At 52.4% G+C, this 23133-nt stretch overlaps 6 protein-coding genes across 6 annotated transcripts; 3 read left to right on the top strand and 3 right to left on the bottom strand.

Moving 5' to 3' along the window:
• Positions 1-4494: 4494 nt before the first annotated feature.
• On the bottom strand, positions 4495-6762 carry J4E86_000785 (uncharacterized protein; the record flags this gene model as incomplete). The annotated part of the gene is made up of 1 exon (XM_051441358.1): positions 4495-6762. One exon carries the CDS (start codon positions 6760-6762, stop codon positions 4495-4497), a length of 2268 nt encoding a protein of 755 aa, XP_051307529.1.
• Positions 6763-7276: 514 nt separating this feature from the next.
• On the top strand, positions 7277-8792 carry J4E86_000784 (uncharacterized protein; the record flags this gene model as incomplete). Its single annotated transcript, XM_051441357.1, has 3 exons — positions 7277-7961; positions 8009-8273; positions 8543-8792. The coding sequence occupies 3 exons, from the start codon at positions 7277-7279 to the stop codon at positions 8790-8792; spliced, it is 1200 nt and encodes a 399-aa protein (XP_051307528.1).
• Positions 8793-9199: 407 nt separating this feature from the next.
• Positions 9200-10266, top strand: J4E86_000783 (uncharacterized protein; the record flags this gene model as incomplete). Its single annotated transcript, XM_051441356.1, has 2 exons — positions 9200-9668; positions 9722-10266. 2 exons carry the CDS (start codon positions 9200-9202, stop codon positions 10264-10266), a joined length of 1014 nt encoding a protein of 337 aa, XP_051307527.1.
• A 1228-nt stretch (positions 10267-11494) lies between these two features.
• Positions 11495-12329, top strand: J4E86_000782 (uncharacterized protein; the record flags this gene model as incomplete). The annotated part of the gene is made up of 2 exons (XM_051441355.1): positions 11495-11977; positions 12000-12329. The coding sequence occupies 2 exons, from the start codon at positions 11495-11497 to the stop codon at positions 12327-12329; spliced, it is 813 nt and encodes a 270-aa protein (XP_051307526.1).
• A 2951-nt stretch (positions 12330-15280) lies between these two features.
• Positions 15281-17067, bottom strand: J4E86_000781 (uncharacterized protein; the record flags this gene model as incomplete). The annotated part of the gene is made up of 3 exons (XM_051441354.1): positions 15281-15643; positions 15693-16951; positions 17013-17067. The coding sequence occupies 3 exons, from the start codon at positions 17065-17067 to the stop codon at positions 15281-15283; spliced, it is 1677 nt and encodes a 558-aa protein (XP_051307525.1).
• A 5033-nt stretch (positions 17068-22100) lies between these two features.
• On the bottom strand, positions 22101-22511 carry J4E86_000780 (uncharacterized protein; the record flags this gene model as incomplete). Its single annotated transcript, XM_051441353.1, has 1 exon — positions 22101-22511. The coding sequence occupies one exon, from the start codon at positions 22509-22511 to the stop codon at positions 22101-22103; it is 411 nt and encodes a 136-aa protein (XP_051307524.1).
• Between the last annotated feature and the right edge of the window lie 622 nt (positions 22512-23133).

Raw genomic sequence — 23133 nt, 5'->3', positions numbered from 1 at the left:
AGGTAGCTGCACACCACATCCAATAATTCCGTCGGCAGGCGCTCCAATCTTTGGGGTTCGCGCGTTGCTTTTGGCGTACACTTGGATTCGTCTCTACGACGCGGCGAAGTCTGCAATATTTTATGTACGAAAAAGGCAATATCTCCCACTTCGATGGGATCGGTGTAGAACTTCTGTGAATCATTAATGGCGAGCTTGAAGGACACATTGTGGTTGCCTACATCATACTTTGCGCCCCACCATTCTAGCCTGCTCAAAGCCAATGCGCTCCTAGGTCCATAATCGCATGAAGAAGAACAAAGATCGAAAATGTCGTTTGATGTCTCGAGTGGCTCGTCCATACGGCATTTTCGTCGAATGAAACGCGCACTCAACAGACGATACAGCAGTTTAAGAGCAGATGTCGGCACAGCATCCTTCCTTCTGGGGTTGAAGTGGTCAATGGCTCGACAACTGATCGCGATACACGATTCATGTAATGGAAACAAGGTTCGGTAATCCGGTGCATAACACAAAGCGTCGAGCCAGATATCATCTTGGCCAACAATTCGAAAGTAGCCCGATCCAGCCATGTTGAAGGACGCAATCTCGGAGAGGAAGATGCCTGGTATTTCAGATACGTTGGTCGGCCTTGTCCGGACTTTAGCGCGTGAAGATAGATGAGAGCCGCTTCTTACGTCGATCCTTCGCTAGCTACCGTATGTTCAGCTACATCTTCGATGCTACCAAGAAGACGAAGGCTGTATAACCACTAGAATGCGCGAAATGTCAGCAGTCTGTAACGCTTGTTTGAGAAAAGATAGTTTACCTGGAACCGCATGTCTTTTGGGTCGATATTGTAAACATCGCCTTCGACATCGAAAGGACCACCACATATAACGCAGAATCTTGAATCCTCCATGGCGCAGCGCGCATCGCTCTTCCAGTCATCCGCGACCTTCGAAGAAAGTAGACTACCCATGTTGATACTGCGCGATGAGATAGCAGCTGGCAGAGAACCAGCGGTGACGGCGGTTGTTGATCCGCAAGATGAGAACGCCCCGTCCCGTCCACCTAACTTAGTCTGACAGGAGGCGCATCCGCATCAAACGCAATATCCAGATGAACAAATGTCGGCAAGACGATTGTGAGACGCCAAACTGAGTGAGCGACGCTGGATAGGCTGATTGCGGTAAATCGATGACGGTAGTTCATTCCACCGTAACCCAACTAGGTATAGCGTTTCCACAACTTCTGAACCGGGCTGCGACAGCTGAGTCTTGGTGATTTTATCCTACAAATAGCGTCGCATTTGTCACATCTGCCATCATGTTGATGCATGCGATTGGACTAGTTTCGCAACGAGGACATGTATAGTTACAAAATATGTCGTGTGCACGGAATTCCGCACATTTCGCAACAAGCGCATCATTTGTAGCGGAACACCGATCGTCATGCGATATCTGATTATGCCTTACAGAGTCTCTACAAGAACTTCCCACTCGGCATCCAACATGTACCCGTGTCCAAGGTCTTCTTCACTAGATGATGAGTAAAGCAAATCTGGATCGCCTTCTGATGCTAGGTAAGTGCTGACCCCTGTCAACTCACGCAACCACCGATCGATTCTTGGTTGTGAGTTGTCTGCTTCAGAACAAGGTCCCTCGCCTGGCTTCATTACATATGCGTGTCCCTCCCAATGTATACGAGGCATTTCACTGCTTGGACGCCAGCCATGAAATGTGGTTTTGATGGGCCCAGATGCCTCTGCAGCACTCCCAACTTTGATGTTAATCCGGACATCTTCATCGAGACCGTTCACACTCGACCAATCGCTCATGTTCGATTGATCGTTTGAATTAGACTGAGCAACCATGCCCGGTTGATCATCCGAACCAAACTGATTACCAACGCCCGGTTGGTCGACCGAATCAGACTGATTGTCCATGCTCGATCGATCGTCCGTATCAGACTCACTGTCCATATACGACTCGTCGTCGGTACCAGATGGGGCTCCCATGTCTATCTCATTTTCCATAGTTGCTTGGTAGTCCTCCATGTACGAGTAAAACTCCATCTTCATTAGGCCCCTGAAACCTTCGTCGTGAATGGCGATGACCAAAGCTTTCAGCTCAGGTAGGGCCTGCCTTTGAGATGATACCAAATCGTGAAGTTGATGGCTATCAGGCGTCGTTTCGCGATGGGTGGGATGGAGTGACAAAAACTCCAAGACTGGAGGTAGCCGCCAGCACCAACGATCTTGCTCCAATATCTTGCACTCGTAGTTTATGTTCATACCGGGCTGATACTTGTGCAAGATTGCCCCAACGTCCAACATCCTCCACACGTCCACATTTGTGTCCAGTCGCCTCAAGGCAGTGAAGTGTCTTAGCGATTCGATTAGATGGCTGGAGTCACTATCTTCTTCTTGCGGAGTCATCCAACTGGGTACGATGTCCAGATACAAGTCTTCCAGGGTGTTTTTGAATGAGTCAAGCATGGTGATAAGCTCGCTTGCTGTGAAGTTGTAAGGGCCCATAGCTAATCCGTATGAAAAGTATAGCCGCTTTAAACGAGGGGACGCTGAGAGGAGCTTTTGCATCTCCACGCACGTGAAAGCGCAATTCGGAAGATGAAGAGCAGTGAGCGCCCCGAGACCAAGAGGTAGAGCAATTGGCGGCGATTCAAGGAGATCATCTCCAGCTTGATACCAACAGCTCCCTCTGGCCAACTCTACGGTTTGGAGCGAAGTGTTGTCCATTATCTGGTTTAAATAGGACGCAGACCATGGTACAGCCCTATCATTGGCGGCGGTAAGCCTGACCAGCTTTTTGAATCCATGCTTAGGCAAACGCCAAGGTAGTATGGTTTGGTCTGGGTTCATGAGAATGGTGTGCAGCTCAAGTACTCGAAGATTTGGGAGAAGGGCCAGAACGAGTGCGACCAGTGCATCTTCATGCCCAGCACGCAGAATCTGGCAGAACATGAGATCATAAGGAGGCCACCCAGCACCCTGGGTTTTCTTCATGAGAAGCACTGTGTACCAATCTCGCTCACGCCAATTTGAAACCAAAGCTCCCTTTGAGGTAACTTCCGCGGCTTCATATGGGACGATGATGTCGATGACATTTGCAGCCTTTGCAGCTTTCGTATACGCGTCGTACAATTCTTCGGATATGATCTCTGGACGGGGTCCGGCGAACTCAGAGTCCCAGAAACCCAGCTTCATCTTCCTGACATATTTTTCCGCAATATCGGGCCTTGCAAGGATGCGGTCGATGAACATGGAAAGCGATTTCCCGTGAGGCCGTATGTATTCTCGGTAGAGTGACGATTCCGCGTGCCTCTGAAGTTCTTTACATGTCAGGCTCAAGTTGAGGAGATCAACATGTGGAAGAAGCGCCGTGATGTGCTGAGCCAGTTCGGCTGGTAATTCAACAAACAAGGACGACATGTCTGAGAGAGAGAGAGAGAGAGAGAGAGAGCTCCGGTCGTGCTCAAAGCCGCTGGCTGGTTACTGCTCGATGGAGCATGCGGATGCTAAAACAAAGTATGGATGTGGCACGACGTGAAAGTTGGGTGAGGTAGCGAGCGGCGCCCCCAGGATCCGAGGCCGGCTTGCAGGCAGCCCACCCTTGGCCCGCGCACTTCAGCCCGGTTATTGCGCTCTCATGGTAGGCCAAAGACATGCCATCGCCATTAACCCTAGTCCAGCTCATATTCAGTATGCAGCCGTTTCGTCGGCAGGAAAGAGATGGTGCAGATGGAGGTTGCGCTGGTGGCGGAAAATACAGTTCACGACCAGCCCACTCGCTCCGGGCATAACCACTACGTCTTGACGCATATTGGTGTTGCGCCGGTCAAGTCGGATGGTCATCGCCTATGCTGCGAGTTCGCGCATTGTTGGACTAAGAGGATCATGTATCACGAAGCAAGATAGCAGGGTGCAATGCCGCGGTGGTAGATGCGGGGAAAGCGATCACAACATAAAGCTGAGATCGAGGACGATCGTGAATGATATCCACACGCAAGCATGGATTGCAAATTTGTTCTATACTGGCCACTGTCTCGCGACATGTCCAAAGACTGCCCATGATGCTGCCACAGCTGTCGGTGACGTGTTGCTGCCGCTGACCTTGGAAAGACTGGTGCGTGCTAGCGTGGCATTCTCGCGTCACAGGGGGCGGGCAGCACTTCACGTCGTCAAACCTCCGCTTGTCACTCTTCTCAGGCCGAGAGTCAGGTCACCATATCAAAATACACCCTGAGTGTTCGCTTTTCACGTTGTATTTTCCTTCTTCTATTTTCTATTGTCCATGCTCAGCACCCTTACGCGTGTCTGCCAAGCCCAGCATCGTCCACCACCGGGAAGCAACCCTTGACCGAAAATGTGGCCTGTGTCTCGACGTGAGGGCGGCAGTCCAAAACTGTTCAATGATGCGAAAGGCTGACCGGGGCGACAGCTGGAGCAAGCCAAATGCTCCTATCGCACGGCTTTTTAGTCGCAACGCAACCTCAGATCCATTTCTCGAGACTCCGACGGTCGTCAGGCTCATGCCTGCCATGGTATTCCTCATGGTATCGTGTATCGCCTCCTGCAGTCCTGCTCTGAACACCCTGGCCAGAATTCGCCCCATCAAGCATATCTAGCTCAAAAGGACCGCCATGTGCACCTCTGCTCTTGTCCGCACCAACCCACCCACCGACTGGAGTTCCTTTGCGCTCTTCTCGACGCGGAAATAGATCTGTGTTGTACGTCTGCAACCTAGCGCCAGCAGGATTCATCGTTCTATTCTGCCCTGGGAGCATCGGTACGGGAGGCGGCAGAGTTAGATCTTCTGCTGAACTATCACGAGAGTTACCCTTGAGCACGGAGCGAATATTTTCTTTCGAAACGATGCGCGTAACGCTGCGATCAGACTCATCGCGCAATAGCCGTTGGGGACGAGCGCTGCTGGCAAGCCCACGTGTACTGTTCCATCGCTCGGGGCTTCTGGATGACACGGACGGAACGGTATGCTCCATTCCGGGCCATGGTACTGCTCTGGGCGGAGAAGTACCCGGCCACGCAAGAGGGTTTTGTGTCGCCTTGCGATGGATGTCGTTCGACGCGATACGCAGATCGCCGGTATATGCAGTTGGCTTAATAGGCACAGGAAGCCTCGTGACTGGCTTTGAGGGCTGAACGCGTTGCGGATCTCTCGCAGTGTCCTCGCGTACAGTTTTGAGCTTTGTCAACGAGATCTCGTCGTCCCAACCACTGCCCTCGTAGCTTGGAACCCGTGCTTCCGGGTGTGCTCTTCCCTTCTCGAACGTTGGCGCGACCCGCATCTCAGGCTGGTACTTGTGGTGCAGTGGCTGTGGTATAGCACTCAACTGGCCCATGGGCGAATATATCGATTCGTCCGTGTCGTCGCACATTTGCATGCGCTGATGGCTATCGGGAAGGATGAGAGTGTCTGAGTTATGGGTTGACATGTAGACACTCTGGTCAGATGGCTTGCGCACTGTATCAGGACGGGGCCATGGCGTGATGATAGTGGTATCCGTTGAGGCGCCACTCACATGCCTCTCGGTTGACGAGGGCTCGGAAGGGCGATAAGCTGGTGTTTCATCAGGTAGATGGATCTGTCGTGTTACACCATGCAGCGGACTCTTCGGCTCCTCCTTCGACGCCATTCTGGACATGCCTCGAGACAGCGAGCGGCGGATGCTATCTGAGTACCGTCTGATTGGGCTCTCGCTGCCATCCTGGTCTTGTCTGCTGCGGTCTTTATCGGGAGAGCTGCTCTTTCCTGGGCTCCGGCTACCGTCACGCTTTACCACCTGGGGCTGGAAGGCCCTCACTTCGCCCGTCTTCTCTGCGGCCTTCCTGCGTTCTGCTCGGGCTCGCTGTTCATTCAACCACTCCTCCATCTTATGTTTGAACTTGGGCCGTTCAACCAAACCGCCATACTGAGGGTACACATCGCGGAGCTCCTTCTCGGCCTCGTCGTACTGCTTTCGCGTGAACACTCCAGCACCGCCAACACGCTTGTGGAATGTTGCGCCTTCATCACTGACGGCCTTCTTCGGCAAGGAGATTATGCGGTACGGCGTGGGTGACATCAGGCTTCCTCCAGGTACCAAGACGTTGTCCTTGGGAAAAGCGAGACCAGATGGACACCGCTCTTCGATGTAAAGCGCGAGGCGACCGTAGTGTCGTCGGCCTTTGACACTGTAGGAAGCGCGAACAGCATTGACGATCGGCACAAAGACTGCTTCCCAGGCTGTGCAGATGTTGCGGAGCTCGAAGTAGTCGATGTTCCACGGATTGCGCGACTTGCCGACCTTGAATACCTGCAGCAACCAGGCGAAGAGGTGTTTCTCGTACGCCTCCACAGTCCAATCACTCTTGTCGATTACTCCATGCACGCTGGAGTCTGATGTGTACTCCGCGCTGTGCTTGTCGGCGCGTGGGTCATAACGGTGTACACCTTCGTCGAATCGTGTGTAAAACCACAACAGGTCTGTGCGAGACACACCGTCCTCTCCCTCTTCTCTGGCTATCGCTGTTGCACGTGGTACCGCCTCCGGTTGACGCAAGAATATCGAATCGCAGAACACAGCCCATGGCTCTAGGAACGCAGCGGTCGCGAGGAAGCGCTCTTCGAGACTGTCCAAGTTGGGTAGTTGCAGTAGCGACAGCGCTTGTTTGAGCTCGGGAGGGATCTTTTCCTTTTCGCTGCGCGTGAAGAAATCGCGCATGTTCTTGAGTCCTGAATTGGAAGGAGAGTGCGCCATCTTGGCTGAGTCGTGGGCGCAACGATTGCGGCTTTGGTTTGTGGGTAAGGTTTGGGCTGTTGTTGTTGAGTGGCAGGTCACATTATCGCTAGCGCTGTTTCTTTTTTGCGTCTCGGTGAATGCAGATTTATTCAGGCGGCAAGATTACAACGTCTGGCTCTGGAACGCAAGGCAGCGGTCTCACCTTCACTAGGACCCCGAAAGTCCGCCGCCATACGCTCCGCATTTGTCGGAACTGGTGGCCGACGAACCTTCCGAGTGGAAAGATGCATTCGGACGTGTAGCAGTGATGCCAATATCGAAGATTCCTGTTTCATGCCATGCGACTACGGGATAGCATTCACTTCCATAGTTGCTGCATCGACGACGACCCAAAGCCCCGTTGTCGCGCCAAGCCGAGCTAGCCGGTCATACCTTCCATCATCATAAACTGCGAATCTCTGGTATCCTCTTCTCTTATCTGATACCTCTGGAACTCCGACTCACTGGAAGCAGCACCCCGACGATCACAGTCATGCTCTACAGTATTTTCGTGGTCCCCTTCCTGGTTTGCGGCGCGCTCGCTGCGGTAGTCCCCAAGCTGGACCATCTTTCGAGCCTGCCATGGTCCCCAGATCAATCTTGCATCATTCCACCCATTACTGATGAGCAAGTGCAAGCTCAACTGGCCGCTCATGCTACGGATATCACGGATACCACAGATACCACAAACGGTCAGGATACAACCCAGTATGGCGGTGCTTCACTGTTTAACTACATCAATTGGGGCGGTCCACAGAAATGGACCGACATCGTTTCCCCAGGTAGATCATTGGTTGCTTATTGCTTCTATTCTGAGACGGATCGTGCCAGGCTACTTGAGCGCGTCGAAGCAGCTGTAGCCCTCTGGAAAGCTGCTTTAGGCGGAGAGCGTGGTAGAGACAACGGGCATGATCTTCAGTTCAACGAATGGTATGACTACAAGGCGTCCAAGCATCACTTGTGCTATGATCCGAACCCCGAAAACAAACAACAGTGGAACCCTTCGTTGCCGAGTACAACGTTGGTGATCAGTCTGTCAAAGAAGGTAACCAACGGAGCTTACGCGACTATGGGGGCTGGCAGGGCGGCTGATAAAGGCAAACCCTGGAAACTCCGCTTGTCAATCGGCCCAGATACGACTGCCCTGGTCGTCGCGCACGAGATCGGCCATGTGCTCGGTATGTCTCACACAAACGAATATCATAATCATTACTGACTGTTCAAGGCATGGGTCACGAACACCAGCGCACAGACCGCGACAAACACGTTGAGTTCGATTGCAAAAAGTTGAAAGGCTACTCGGACGCGCTCGCTCGGGCCAGAAAGGCTCTCCCGCAATTCAAGGACCACCAGCTGTGTCTATTCGCAGACTACTCCAAGAAGTTTCAATTCCCCGCTGTTCACTATACCATGTCCGTGGCTTATGGTAGCCCTGCCCAGTACTGGTGGATGAAAGCTGATACCGAGTACGACGTGGACTCTATTATGTCGTATAGCAGCTTCCAACATGCCAATAAAAAGTGCGCCGAGGGGGGGGGGGGGGGGGGGCACCCCAGAAAAAGACCNNNNCCCCCGCCCCCCCCCCCCCCCCCCCCCCCCCCCCCCCCCCCCCCCCCCCCCCCCCCCCCCCCCCCCCCCCCCCCCCCCCCCCCCCCCCCCCCCCCCCCCCCCCCCCGGAAGAATGCCCATTGAGGAGGTGGAAGGTGCCTGGAGATAAATCGCAAGGAATAGCGTACATCTATGATGCTGAAAAGCCGAGTCCAGGCGACGTCCGCTGGGTCCGCACCAATTACCCATACCAAGGACCCCATATCGACTCAGTCGAGAATGCGGGCATACAAGATGAGAATGAGGAAGCCTCGGATGAAGACTTTGATCGAACTCCATACATTGAGCGAGGCAAGGTGACTGGCGAAGATCCCAAGTTTCTAGGGAAGTTGGATCGTCAACGGGCGAAGCTGGTAGAGGAAGAGAAGGCTGCTAGAGATGTTGCCAGTGCTGCTATTTGATGCAGTTGCTCAAATAGTCCGAGAAAGTCCGGGGCGCCACAAAGGCCCTGCACCCGAGGCTTGAGCTTCCGGCGAGTGTTCTCTAGTAGCGATGCTCTTTCACCAAAATGAGCATTGTGACTCAAATGCGTAATATGGCCGATGCGCGTTGCAGTCGGATTGCCCCTTGTGATCACGAGTACATAACTGGCTCCACTTACCTTAAAGACTCCCTTACACTTCCTATTTTCAACATTCCTTTGCTCTTATCAACTGTTTCTAGTACCATCATGAGATACCTCCCTGTCTTTGCGGCGGCTGCCATTCAGGCGATAGCGGCGTCTGTTCCCCCAATATCCCCTATCTTCTCAGGTCCATGCGCTATCCTACCTCCGTCTAACAACACCGAAACTCCAACCTATGATGGGATGCAATCTGGCACCACATCTCTCTGGGGTCACGAAGGCGGTGGTGGCCCCAAGAAGTGGACGGAGCTCTACATCAAGGGCATTACGTTGATACCGTACTGCTTTCCAACAGAAGAGCATCGCAAAGCAAATGTTGAGAAATTAGAAGCAGCTATCAAACTGTGGATGACAGCCCTCGGCGGCGGACCGTCGCCGGGGACAAACCACAAGATCATCTTCTCGGAGTATGTTGACTTCTCACAGAACCCAAGGTACTGCATAGATGTCAACAGTCCAGCTGAGAGCAAATGGAATATGGCGGTACCATACAAGACAGTCGCCATCTGGAAGGACGATGGCGTGGGCAAAGCCGCGGCCGCATCCACTGTGGGCATGGGTGATACGCCGGGAAAGCCTTGGGATCTGAACATGTGGATAGACGTAGAGGCCAGCGTCACAACTGTAGCACACGAACTTGGACATGTCATGGGTACGTTGGACATTACCCGCGATCTCGAATGTTACAAGACTGACAAACAAAAGGAATGATGCACGAGCAACAACGCTCTGACCGTGATAGATACATCCGTTACTGCACAAAGCTCACCGACTACCGCACCGCCCTCGCGCGCGCGCGTGAATCTGACCCCAGCACGACGACCGACGAGCTGTGCAACGACGTCACAATTGCTGATAGATACAACTTCAGCGGCCGCTCCTACACTGATACTGTTCTGTACGGGAAATCCGAGGATGGCTGGACACTGAACCCCGATTCACCGTACGATGCGGATAGCATCATGCACTACCACAGCTACATCATGGGTAATGAGAATTGTCTAAATGGCAACCAGGCGGAGTGCCCAGTAGCGCGTTACAGGGACAGTACGAATCATGATCTCGGATATGAGATGATTCCTATGTGGTCCAGGCCGAGTTCGTGGGATGTGGCGTGGGTCAAGACGCAGTATGGGTGGAGGTACGGTGGTGCCGAAGAAGGTGCGCAGGATGGCGGGGAGATTAGTGAGGCTCGGTTGAAGGAGCTGATTGAGGAGGAACGAGAACGATATGTTCAGAGCCAGGTGTAGGGCAAATCTCAGCTGAGCTTGCATATAACACTCTCCTCAAATTTCATTCCTATATGTAAGCGTTAGACTAGCCGAGTTACGGCGACGATATCTAGGTACTATAATCTCAGGGACATGCAACTCATGCATGTTCCAAAGCTCTCAGTAATCGACTAACATCTCTCACCTGGTTACCAAGCGCGTTGATCAAGAGACTCGTTGGTCGTCCTAATCACTCTCACCTTCACCTCGCTTCTAGTCTTTTTAAACAACTTCAAACGTCCTCCTTGCTTCTCACTCTGGGTCTTAACTTTAACGCCCGATTGTGCCGTCATAATAAGATGAATGAGTCCCAGCAATCTCGATCCTCTCTATCGCGCGGGTTGGACGACTCCAGCATCGGTTCAGAACTGCAGACTAAATCACCCTCTCTACATCCTGTTACGATGGAGAGCAACGAAGCAACTCTACAAGGTGAAAATGAGCCAATCTGTCCTCATGAGAGCGACTAACGCATTCACAGGCTCACTGAAGAGGCGCAGACTCAGCAAAGACGAAGACATCATAGCAGCAATGCGAGACCGTCATCAACAAGAAGAAGCGTAGCTGCGTCGACTGAACGATGAGATTGTGATGCTCAGACGCGATGCGACATCTACAACACAGTTCAATCGTATGATCGCCGAGCAAGCAGAAGTGGCAAAGGCTCTCAGATGCGAAGTTGAACAGCTGAAGCAGTTGAACGAGGACAGGAAAAGATCTTCTCAGAGTTTCAAGTATATGTTCGAAAGGAGTCAGAGCAGCGTAAGAAATTGGAAGGCACGGGCAGAAAAGGCCGAGAGTGAGGTGAGGGAAGAACGGACTGAGAGATTTGAGGCGGAAGCGAAATTGGAAAGATACATTGAGGCACAAAAGTCTATAGCAAAGGAATTTGGAGCTTGAGCGGGCTAAATACACAGCCTACGCCAGAGGGTACTCGGGCTCGGCACCAAAGTTGGGATTCCTTGCAAGTCTCCACCCGAAGTTACACAGAGCATTGCTAGTTATAGGAGCCCGCACATATGTCAAGGCCTAAGGTCACGTGCCCCAAAATTCACGGTGAATATTGGAGAAAAGGCCTTTCCTTGGTTCCTCGTGAAGAATGAACGGTGAACGCACTAGTGGATCGGAGAGCAACCTTTCCGTGTTAACATACCCATATTGCTGGCAACAACGACACCAAGACACGCAACTTTCGTCAACCACAAGTATGGATCTCGACGCCATCACCGCCGCGATGACAGCAGTCAGCGTCCCCACCGAGGATGCGCCTGTTGACACAAGTGGCAGCAACAGTGAGCCAAATGGTAGGGCACAGGGTACTTCAGCTATCGATTTGATCGACCTTACCATGGAAGTCCCCAACATCACTAGCAATTATCCTAAGACCCTCGTTCTCGACATTGGCGGCCGCAAGTTCAAGGTCTCGCGCGATACCCTACAGGCAGAGTCAGGCCTTTTCCGACACCAACTTTCCGGTCGCTTTCCTTGGGAGCCTGATATGGACGGCTCGTACTTTCTTGATGCCGACCCCGATCTCTTCGAGCACTTATTGCGCTTTATGCGCCGCCCCGAGGTACTACCGCTGTTCTATGATGCGGCTAAAGGATTTAACTATAATCTGTACAATCGTCTGGAGGCCGAGTCGCAGTACTTCCAGATCGACGTGTTGCATGAGTGGATCAAGAACAAGGTATGTCGCATTCACTGCGTAGATGTATTCCGCGCTAACATATGTGTGGAAATACCTCAACGCTATCAGAGTCCAAACCTACGACGCGAACATCCGAGCCATCGGCGCGATTGGCCCAGAATACTTTCCCGCGAACAAGACCGAGGACTGGCATATCATTCAGAAGAAGCAGAAGATATATCTTTGTCCTCGCCACATCCCAGCTCACAGAGGGCGTCCGGAGTTGTGTGGCATGGCATGTCACAAGAAGCAAGCGGAGCACGCGTTGGAGTACGAGGAGGAATCTTATCTGGAGGCGATAAGCGTACAGAAGGAGACTGTGTTCGACGCGAAAGTCTGCACGGTGGAGTGAACCTAGAACTGGCCTAGCGACTGTATGCGTAGTGAACGTATCATAGTCTAAAGGTAGGGACGAAGACACCGAGGACGTCATGATTTCATGGACATTGTATCTTACAAAAGCTGAGGTATATTCTCAGGTAGTTTGGGCGCAATGACCTTTCTCTGTCTAGCAATGCTTCTATAGCGGTAATTGATCTAGTAATGTTAAGATCCGGAGATGGTGTATCCTCCGCATCGTGATGAGTTATCATACCACGGTCTGCAGACAGATTCTGAAGACTTCTCGGTCGATGCGGTGGACAGATAGATTAAAACATAACTAAGTCGGGCCGGAGGCGCGCGGAAGGTAGATGGACCGGAGCCCTACAGTCTGGGTGCTGGCAAGTAGGTACCTGTTTGCGCGCATATCCAAGACGCCATTCCTCGAAGACGAGACGTCCCGATCGACGGAACGAATTTGATGGGCTGTGCGCTGAAGCTACTCCATCACAGGTAAAAACCAGCTTCTTCGCAAACATGCAATCTGCCCGCTGCTACCCTGAGGGTCTGGATGATTAGAATGATTAGAAAGGCAGCATGCATCCGCTCCCTAAGCTAATTATAGTAGCTAATGTCCGCTTCTCCCCGAAGCGCGCAAAAGCGAACGGAAGGCATCTCTAAGAAGTCCCATACCGAGATTGAGTCCAACTCTACATCTCGTCTGCGCGACTGGAGCCAATGCCGCGACCTGTTGGCATGGAAGCGCTTTCTCCAAACTGAAAGCGGATGCATGCTGCCGACCTGATTGCGCAAACCCCTCCAAGAATCATCCGTACTCCTTTGACACTACTTGTGACCCATTCGTTCTATTTATCCTCTTTTTTACTTGACCATGTATTCACGTACCATTCTCTCGGGTTTGCTGCTGGGTGCATTGCCCTTCCAGACTTCGGCCCAAAATGACCCATCAACGGACTGCACTGGTGTCAAAGGCATCAGCCCAGAATGTAGCAGCCAGGAATCTTTATACCAGCGAGACTTCTTCTATATCGGTGGCGGTTACGTCGACTCCGGCATTCCGGGCCAGCAGATGTGGAGCGACCAGCTTTATGTCGAAAAGCTGACTCCCGCCAGCAAAGTCAACAAGCCTTACCCGATGGTCTTCGTCTCCGCGGGTGTCAACACGGGCGCAGAATGGCTGAATACGCCAGACAATCGGAAAGGGTGGGCTTCCTACTACCTTGATCAAGGCTACCAGGTCTACATCGTTGACATCGCTGCCAATGGCCGAAGTGGCCAGCAGCTCCTCTCCAAGTACCCTTTACGCCTTGGATCTACAGACACAATCAATGAGCAGGGCTTTACAGCCCCGGAAAACTTCGACCAGTACCCACAGGCAAACGTACATACACAATGGCCGGGAAACGGATCTCGTGGAGATCCAGCTTTTGATGCCTTCACTGCCGCCAACGTTCCTATCTCTTCATCGAACGTGAACGTGGAAAGCACTATGCGCACATCTGGATGTCAGCTCCTCAGCATGATCGGCCAGTCATACACCATCTGCCACTCAGCTGGCTGTACGTACACGGCTATCTGGTCGGACGCATGCCCTGATCTGCTGCGCGCCAACATCAACATCGAGCCTGGCAACATCCCACATACTTCTCTGATCGGGAACACGACTGTTGCTGGGGTCGGTCGTACTGCGGCGCGGCCTTGTGGCCTCACATACACACCGCTGCAATTCGATCCGCCGGTAACGAACTGCTCGACCATTGCTACAACTGAGGTCGGCCCAGATGACTCTGCCAAGCGCTCCTGCATTTTGCAGACTGGCACCGTTCACAAGCTCACCCAACTCGGCAAAGTGCCCTACATCATGATCACAGGTGAAGCCAGCCCGCACATCACGTACGACCACTGCTTCATCGAGTACTTCAAGCAGATGGGCCTCACCAACTACCAGTGGATCAAACTTGCCGACATTGGTATCAAGGGCAATGGGCACTTCATGTTCCTGGAGAAGAACAACCAGGATATCGCCGCGGCGATCAACTATGGTCTCGAGCAAATGAACGAGAGCCCAGCTGCTCCAGCTCATCCAGGCCTTCCCATCTCTATGAAATGAGGGAGGGAGCTGATGATGACTGCAAATGGCGAATCTGATGTATATAATTTGAAGATCGGCTGCAAAGTAGACCCAGCATACTGCGGTTTTGGCTTTCTGTCACTTCCGAATCGAATGTTGAGAAACTTTATCCGCTCCAAGCCAATGCTTGCGCACTGTACTGGTCGAAGACATGCTTACGGCGTGATGCTAATGCTAACGCTTGCTGTCCTCTTATTTAGATTGAGAGCAGGAACCACCCAAGCAACACCCTATCAAGGACCGACGGGCCTTGATAACGTTCATCGTATTTACATGCGCTGCCGCTGGTCCCCTCTTGATTCTGATCTGAGCGTGTGTTTGCGTCACTTCAGCATTGACTTTCTGCTTTGACGCCTGTTCAAGCTCATCATCTGCCGTGCTTTCCTTCCATATGTCCGCGCGACTCGGCCTTCGAAGGTGGCATTACTGTGATCCCTATGATGTCTCAACAGGACGTTGTTCTTGTCTCCATAGTGCGCGACCCTATTCAGGGCTCGTATGCACTCATTTAGCAGAGACCAATGAGTAATCTTGCTGGACCTTTGAAGATTTCCTGCAGCAACAGAGGAGGCGTTTTATCGGGCGTTGGCCAAAGTCTAGTGCATCAATCATGTTGGTCTCTTCGATGATGAGCGGTATGCCATGGCTGGCCCACGTCTGGTTGAGGGGGTTGGGCACTTGCTGACAAGCGCCTGTCTTGCGCACGCTAGGTGACCGAATCGATAGGGCACGTCTGCCTGCATGGCCATGATTGGACGCGTTGCGCAATCGAATATTCTGTCCGTGTGTGCATGATACTGCAAGAGCTTTCCTGCGGTAATCCGGGAAGATCAATACGTCCCATCCATGCTCATGCTTGACTGGAGTGAGGGCGACATTGAAACGTCGGGACTTAAGGACGGGTAGGTAGAGGGAGCAGACATGGAGCGGTCGTGCCACTCGTCGTGTTCCTCTTCCGGCGAGGAGAGCTCAAGCAACTTCTGCGGCGACCCAGCGGAAAGTCCAAGCATAGTGAGCTTCTCTTGCAGTATGCTAATGACAGCAGGATTGCCACCACGAAAGGAGGCCAGGACTTGCGCTAGCGAATGGATCAGATCTCTAGGTCCAACGTCGAAGTGAGATTCGTGGTTGAGCGAAGGCATAATCATCATGACGTCTGCAAGCGAGTTGGCGACATCGAAAAGCTTCGACTCCTGTATACACGTTAGTGACATTCTCTTTTTCTAGCGAGATACTCCATACCATGCCAGGCCCATGCGCCTCAATGCTCTGGCGGGAGAGGCTACTCAGATTGCTGAGGACATTTTGAGCGACTTTGGCGGGAAAACGAAATGAGAATTCCTCATCCTGGCTGGCGCGACTGCTCAGATTCGTTACATTGAGTGCGTGCTGCCACAAGAAGATGCGCATCCATTGTTGCGTCATTGTGATGTCTGCACGCTGGAGCTCGTTTTCGAGGCTGCGGGGGTCCTCATCACTGCTAAGCTGTTGCTGAGCTAATGCAAGGGCATGGCGCGCAGCTGCTGGTTCGGCAGTTATGGTGACATCCAAAATGTTGAACAGCCGGCAAAGCTGAACAAAGGCAGGTGTAACCGATCCATCGTGCAGGTCCTCCAATCGAGGGAGATTAGGGGCGCGCTTGAGTGTTGTCGGCACGTCGTGTTGCAGAGAATGTGCTCGCTCTGTGATGAAGAGGAGCCAGTACACTCTCAACGCATATTGCGTTTGCTCCGCGGTCATGTGTTCGTAGTGGTTCGCCTTGTGCAATCCTATGATGTGGGCTTTGAAGATGGCCTCTCCAAGCAACACTGTGGAAGCATTCATCCTCCCAACGTTTGCTGAGTAGACATGTAGGAAGAAGCTGCTCAGCAAAGAGAACACAGTGACGTTCTCCAGATGATCGCATTCGTTTCTTGCCTTTTTTGCTTCCATCTCAAATGTGCCACTCGAGACGCGGTAGTGACCCTCCAGTGGACTCCCCGAATCGTCCATAGAGAACTGGCTCACTATAGCAGCAGATATCGCAGTGGCTAATGCATAAGCTTCCAAATCATCGGGATGGGTCAGAAGACGTGCTGTCAGAGCCTCTGCGTCGACCACCGGCCATATACCATATCCGCGTGCCGAATAGACATCCAGATATTGCGATAGGCAAGCAATCGATATCCTCTGAGGCTCGTGAGGGGTGGCGGAGAGGGTTGGACTCAAGATATCCGGCCAGGCTTTGGGTTCACCATCGGCCTCGCTCATCAAAGAGATGGGGTCCAGGTAGGTTAGCTCGGTAGATACTGGGCTTCCAGCGTCAAAGCTCGTCTCGCTGTTGCTCCTTGACCCCTCATCATGGGTGCCCTTGCTGCGTTCCTGCAGTCTCCTGATTGCGGCTTCCGTGGTCCGGCGTGGTCCTTTTGGTCCGCTTTTCCCATGCGTTTTCAAGTAGGTGCAGTCCCAGCTAGCGGCTTCGCATCTTGAGCATGGCTGGTTGCCATCACATCGCACTTTCCCTAGACGAAGGGAACGTAATGTCAGTCGTGTCACGAGCGTTGACATGCACCTAACACTCACTGACAGAACAAGGGTCACACGCTCGCCGCGTTCCTTTCCGTGGGGCCATGGCCATTCTGGGGCCAAGGTACTAGCCCGTTTAGATAGACAGCCTTTGCGAGACACGGGAAATCGTCATCTCAACATGACACGGATGGATCGGGATCATGCACCAGACTGGTGGCGTCTTTGTGGGAAGGTGGACTGGAATGTATTTCGGGAGAAAACGATGACTGAACGAAGCACAGAGATATAGAGTCCATACAGAACAATGTCGTAGGGAATGGATGCGGCTGATGCTGGAAACAAAAGGTGGAGATGCGGCTGCAGGTCGGTTGATCCTGCCCACTTGAGGAGGCGACACGAACCAATCAGGGCCAAGTGCCGCCGTTGACCGCTGTGGTGCCCTGAGCCTGCTAATCGTTCCGACAAACAGGCCGAGAAACTATCTTCTAGAAGCCCCATGGAAGGAAACACTCGCCGACCGTGCATGGAAAAGATAAGCGAACTGTTATATGATTCGATTACTGGCCTTCTAGAAGCTTACCGAGCGCGTCGTAGTGTAGTTCCTTTTGAGCATGGCGCTGGACACGGGCCTGCGATGATGAAAATTTTGGTGTTGAGGGTGCAATGCAATGCGCTGTCCCAGCAGATCGACCAGGAATATTCTAAATCGCGCGTCCGCATCCGGCAAAGGTGGTGATTGTTCCCCTGCTGTAAGCCGCAGCATCGCGTCCATGATGCGGCTACGCCCGGTGTTGTGAGTAGAGGCTGTGTGTGAGGCTGACTTGGTGATGGAATGCGCGTACGTGACGTAACCTTGCAATGCGCCATTTCTTAGCGCGCCCGACAGCGGGCGCATCAGCCCTTGGGATCGCGCGCCGAGGTCGAAGACGCGAACTATCCTCGTGCGACTGCGGCCGACTATTGTACAAGACAGCGGCACATCCCATAGCGATCTTTGAAGTCTCCTAACGCTGGTTGTTGAGACCGTGCTTTGTTCCATAGAATTGAGGATCCAGGCTCCGGAAGAAACACGTGAATATAGATGTAGCAGCATTGGGCTGCCCCGCTGATGATGGAGGCTCTAGGCCCGCAAAAAACATGATGTTAACTGTTAGCAGTGAAGTCAGGAGGATTAGGAACGACTGGAGACATGCATCTCGTCACCTCGAGCCACCTCAAACGGTTATACAGAAAGCCTAGACCACTGGTGGCGCTCCCTGCTCACGCGCTGCGACGTCAAGTACGCCACACTACATCACGAAGGCTGGGATCATGCCAAATCTCATTGGAGCCGGCGTTGGAGGCCATCGCATTATTGTCGGCCAACTGGACACAGCAGATTGAACAACAGGGGGGAGTGGTTCAAGACGTGACTCGTCCAGAGTCCTCTTCAGGATGAAATTGCTAGCAACATTGCCCTGGGGAGACTTGCTTTTCCGTTAAGACAAGACGTCGCATCACGTGCGCGTGAAGGACCTACGACGATTACTTTGCCACACCCACGTGGCAAAGTTGCAATGATGCGCAGCAGCGTGCGGAATTTCCGCAAGAACGACGTAGCGCTGATGGTCTAACATGGCTGCGTTCGTAGCCACAGTGAGTCACGAGTGTTGTGCCAAAGAGATCTGGAGCGTGCATAGTGAGGTAGTTTGCTGGTGCGACTGACTTCTGCGGACTTGCACCCGGTGTAGATTTCCAAGGCAGAAGTAGTGCCGTCTTAACTGCCTTGGTATTCTATCAGATCATACGTTCTTCGCCTCGATGAAACCGCGACGCGACCGAATTTCAGCACTGGATGCTACAGCGACGTCATATCTGCCTGGTATCCGAGCCGCGAAGGACAGTACGTCCGTTTCATATGGTAAAATGTCTAGCTCGCATGTGGGCGACTTATCAGAAGTGCTGGCCACACGAAAATCCGGGGAAGATAGATTGCATTCCTCGCTAAACGCTGCGACGCAATTTAGGCATATGAGCGCTATCGCAACGTCCACGGTTGGAGGTTTACATTGGCCCAGATTGTAACATGACGATATCGCTGCTGCGAATACGCAAAGCTTAAAGTGATGGCTGGTGGGCGCAGAGATGCGTGGATTGGACGGGCCTCGGGCAGTTCGGAGTCGCTCAGATAGTCCCAGCTAAATTTGGATTACGACGCAGGACATTTGGATGAGCTTCTCCTCTACAGCGATGTCAGTGGCGCCGTAGATACGAGGCTGTTGCCTATATAAACAGTTGATGCGTGATAACCAAAGCGATATCACTACCCAAGCCGTCAACTTACTCACTCACCTCCAAAAATCTCTGAGATTCCAAACCAACACCTCCATTGATCAAAACCGCATCATCTGTCATCAAACATTAGGATGAAGGTTCTCGTTCTCTTCGCCGCGATCGCTTCTATCGCCCTCGCTGCGCCGAAAGACCCATACCCCGCGCCTTGCGGAAGGTCGGACCCGTCGGGCATTTGCACTACCAAAACGACTTGTTACAAGAAGGGTGGCTTCTACGTTCAGCGCGACTGCAGCTTCTACAATGTGCTCGACATCGGTTGCTGCTACTCAATTCCGGATGAGAAGAAATAAGGTCATGCCAATGCGGCGAGGAGATGGGACCAAAGGAGGTGGTGGTTAGGCATCGAAATGAAGGAACTGGGAGGAGGCTCGAAATATCGCCCATGGGAAAGCTCGAGAGGTGCGAGTCTGCATATGTAAGAAAACGAATTAAGCGCTGTGCAGAACTATCATTCTATCGTAAGCACCTGTGATGTAAGACGTGGAACAGCTAGCGGTAAGCGTTGCGACCTCCCGAGGCTTTGAGCACGCGTGAATGTGGTTCAGATGCCTGGAAGATGGCTTAGTAGCGGTGCGTCGCGCATACCAACGTTATGAAAGAGCCAGTGATTGGCACGATCGGAATCAACGGAGGCGTGGTAAAACGTGACGGGCGGTGGTAAAGTCGAGTCGCGCGTGCGTTGCGCATATGCTGTTGCATGCATCCGAACAGTGTCGCGAAGTCGAGTGAAGGGTCAGGGGAAACGGAAAGAAGCAATGACCGAGGCATCACTAGGTCATGGATGCTTATTCGTCAGTCGGCCGCTACCGGAACGTGATCCCGCATCTCCCCGTTTGTCCACGATGGTCAAAATAGACGAGACTAAAAATTCCTCATCGTTTCTCATGCTCTTTCTGAATCGCCCTGGTTCTGAAATAGACGCCCCACTTTGCTGCGAGGTGTTGGTAATACAACGCCATTGTTCATCTCGTCCCGCCTGTTGAGCGTACCCCACACTATTGTCAACATAACGCCAAGATGGACCCAGATCCAGGTACTGAAAGCTGTTAAGCGCTATCAGAGGCGCGGAAGGCTAGAACCACGTTGCGACGTGAGAGACAAGTACGTCGTCTTGAGATGCGCTTCTCGTCATTGCGCGGACTCGCTGGTGCTCATGAGCCGGTACTCTCATGGTGCATCTGCTGGCCCATGATGACTTCGACTGACGCACCGACGTCCTTGGTCTTCCTTGCTCATCTTTCTTAGGAGTCTCAAGGCTAATATGGCTACTCAATCACTGGACCACCGGGTGTCCACCAATAGGACAGCAGAACCACGAGTTACCTGGGATCAAGACTATCGAGAACGGGAGACCATGGAGACTACAAAGCGCAAGAGGTCGTGTGGTGAGCAAATGGAGGCGCGCAAAAAGACAAGAGTGGATAGTCTGGCTGTGTCAAGGCAGCGATGTCCTCTCATGGAAGTGTTCCACGAATATGGCTTACTGGAGATGATCATATCAAGCCTTTACCCAGACGACCTCATGGCGCTACTTTTATGCTCAAAGACTATGCACAAGACGATACTACCGCAATCCAGTAGCTTGGAGAATTTGCTGGGCAAACTCAAGTGTTCTGGTAGGGGTGTACGGATCCGCAACAAGCGTCACAAGAAGTCGACCTTCTTCGATGCTTATGACTGTACTGAGTACATCAAGTGCGGCGCAAAAGAGTCCGATACGGAGTGTCGACCCTGTTCAAGATGTAAAGTCAGCACCTGCGACGAGTGCCGCATCCACTGCGTCTACCAGAGCATCTACGAGACGCCATGTGATGAAGATGAGCTGCCCAACTTTAGCGGCTTTATCTTGTTATCGCCCTCTGAGATACCTATTCTCAGCCCACATCACATGTCTAGTGATCACTCAGCGCCAGAATGGGAAAGTCCCGCGCATGGTTCCAGTGCACCACATCACGACCAAGGCTACATCGACGTTCCTTTTGAAGAAGATAGTTTCGGTCTACCAGAGTGTGTCGAAGAGCTCTTAGAGTTAGATCTCGGCAGTCACACCTTGGCCGCATCGGCGTCTTCAAACGTCGTGCACCCCTCGCCCGTCCTTCGAGCCTTATACCAAGCAACAGAGCAAAGGAAACGATGGTTCTGCAACGACTGCCTCCCAAAAGACGGTTCGGATAGCCGACGCAGTCTTCAAGACTCTCAGTGTCAGTGCACTTTGCGTAATCGCTTCCTTGACCGCTGGCTATGCCTACGCTGTTACGAGGCGGAAGAAACTGACCTCGATACAATGTTCGCTGAACACAAAGAACATTGCGCCTGTGGGCGACAGGCTGGGAACAAGACCTGCTTGTGGTGTTGGGGAGAGGTGACGCATCCGATGCTCGGATTTGACGTGGTATCGAATGGAGACGCGGAGGAGACCGTTTAGCAAAAGCGCACCACCCCAAGCGCCGCTACTCTTACTGTCGCATGATTTTACGTTATGGGCTGTTTGTATTTGTATTTGTACTGTTTGTAACAATACCCTGTACACTTCCGTAATCTCCAACTTCTGGTTGTCATTTGCTCGTCTAGTCCGGCTTCGATGGTTGCGATTAAGAGTATACCCCATTCACATAAGCACTCGTTGTTACTTGTATGAGAAAGAGCATCAATCACATGCCAAAAAAGGCATGAAACCGTTTTGTGCACTGCGTCCTCTCAGTCCCAGACCCAACTTGATGCACGTCGTGTTTGTCAAAGCACCCTTGCACCAGACGCCGTAGACCCCTTCTAGATATGCAGGTCTGCGCGACATAGCCCACGGATCTCTCAGCGTAGACACTCAATCGTCTTGTCCACCTCCATATAACGAGCCATCTCGTTCAACTGTTGCTTCGCCATGATTGACCCATTTCCAACCACCATCTTCAACCTCTCCTTCTCCTTCTTCAGGTTCCTCTCAATCCTGCGCTTCGCGTCCCTGTGCAACACCAGCTCCCCTCGTGTCTTTTCCAAATCCTCGGTGAGATATGGGAGGCTCGGTTCGTCGCGCTCGCGGCGCACGCTGATTTCAAGGTCGACAGCGATGTTCATGAGGTCGCTGATGCTATCGCTGTGGAACGCATAGGTGGCGATGAGGTTGTTTTGGTAGTCTGTCAGGATGGGAGATGGCGGCGGTGATGATTCGGTAGTGGTAAACGATGTCTCGCTCATCTCCGTGTCGCTCCAGATATCGTCCATTGTTGCTGGGGTGTGCGCGTTGAATTGGTATTGTCAAGGTAGGATAAGTTTTATGTGACGGTTGAAGCCGCAATTCTGACGTTGGTCGGATATATATCTCAACGTGTGGTGCGTTTGTCTTAGCTTAGTGTGGTGAGTGAATGGTCTGGATTCCGCGGTGAATCAGGATTCGCACCACCGAGACATTTAAGTGACCACGACAAGAAACATAAAGGGTGATCATAGAGGAGAGAGCGTGCAGACGGTGTATAAGGCAACTTGAGATACGACAAGAGAGCGGTCTGGAGATGATTGAAGACTATGTGCTTCCTTGCTACGTCTTGTGGGCCATGCTTGTAGTTGCCCTTCTCTATTCTAATCACTGGAATCGTCGCCTCATTACTAGGGCCGACACGACGAGGATGCAGTGTTGAATTTGGTACAGGCCTTCTAATTCTGGGCCTGCCGATCTGGACCCATGGCCAACTCAACCTTACAGGGAAGTTGATAATGGTGCAGAGTAAGAGTCTGAGATTGATTCTACTGCCTAGGTACCAACGCTGCTAATAAGGTCTCGTGTAACACAGTCGCGCCAGTATGGGGGGATATGGTCGCGTCGTCCGTCCTTGTTGAGCTGCTCGGC

The sequence above is a fragment of the Alternaria arbusti genome (assembly GCF_024043155.1).
Source record: "Alternaria arbusti strain BMP 1465 chromosome Unknown scaffold_1, whole genome shotgun sequence".
NCBI classification, from domain to species: Eukaryota; Fungi; Ascomycota; class Dothideomycetes; order Pleosporales; family Pleosporaceae; genus Alternaria; species Alternaria arbusti.
This window is presented reverse-complemented; position numbering and strand designations above follow the sequence as displayed.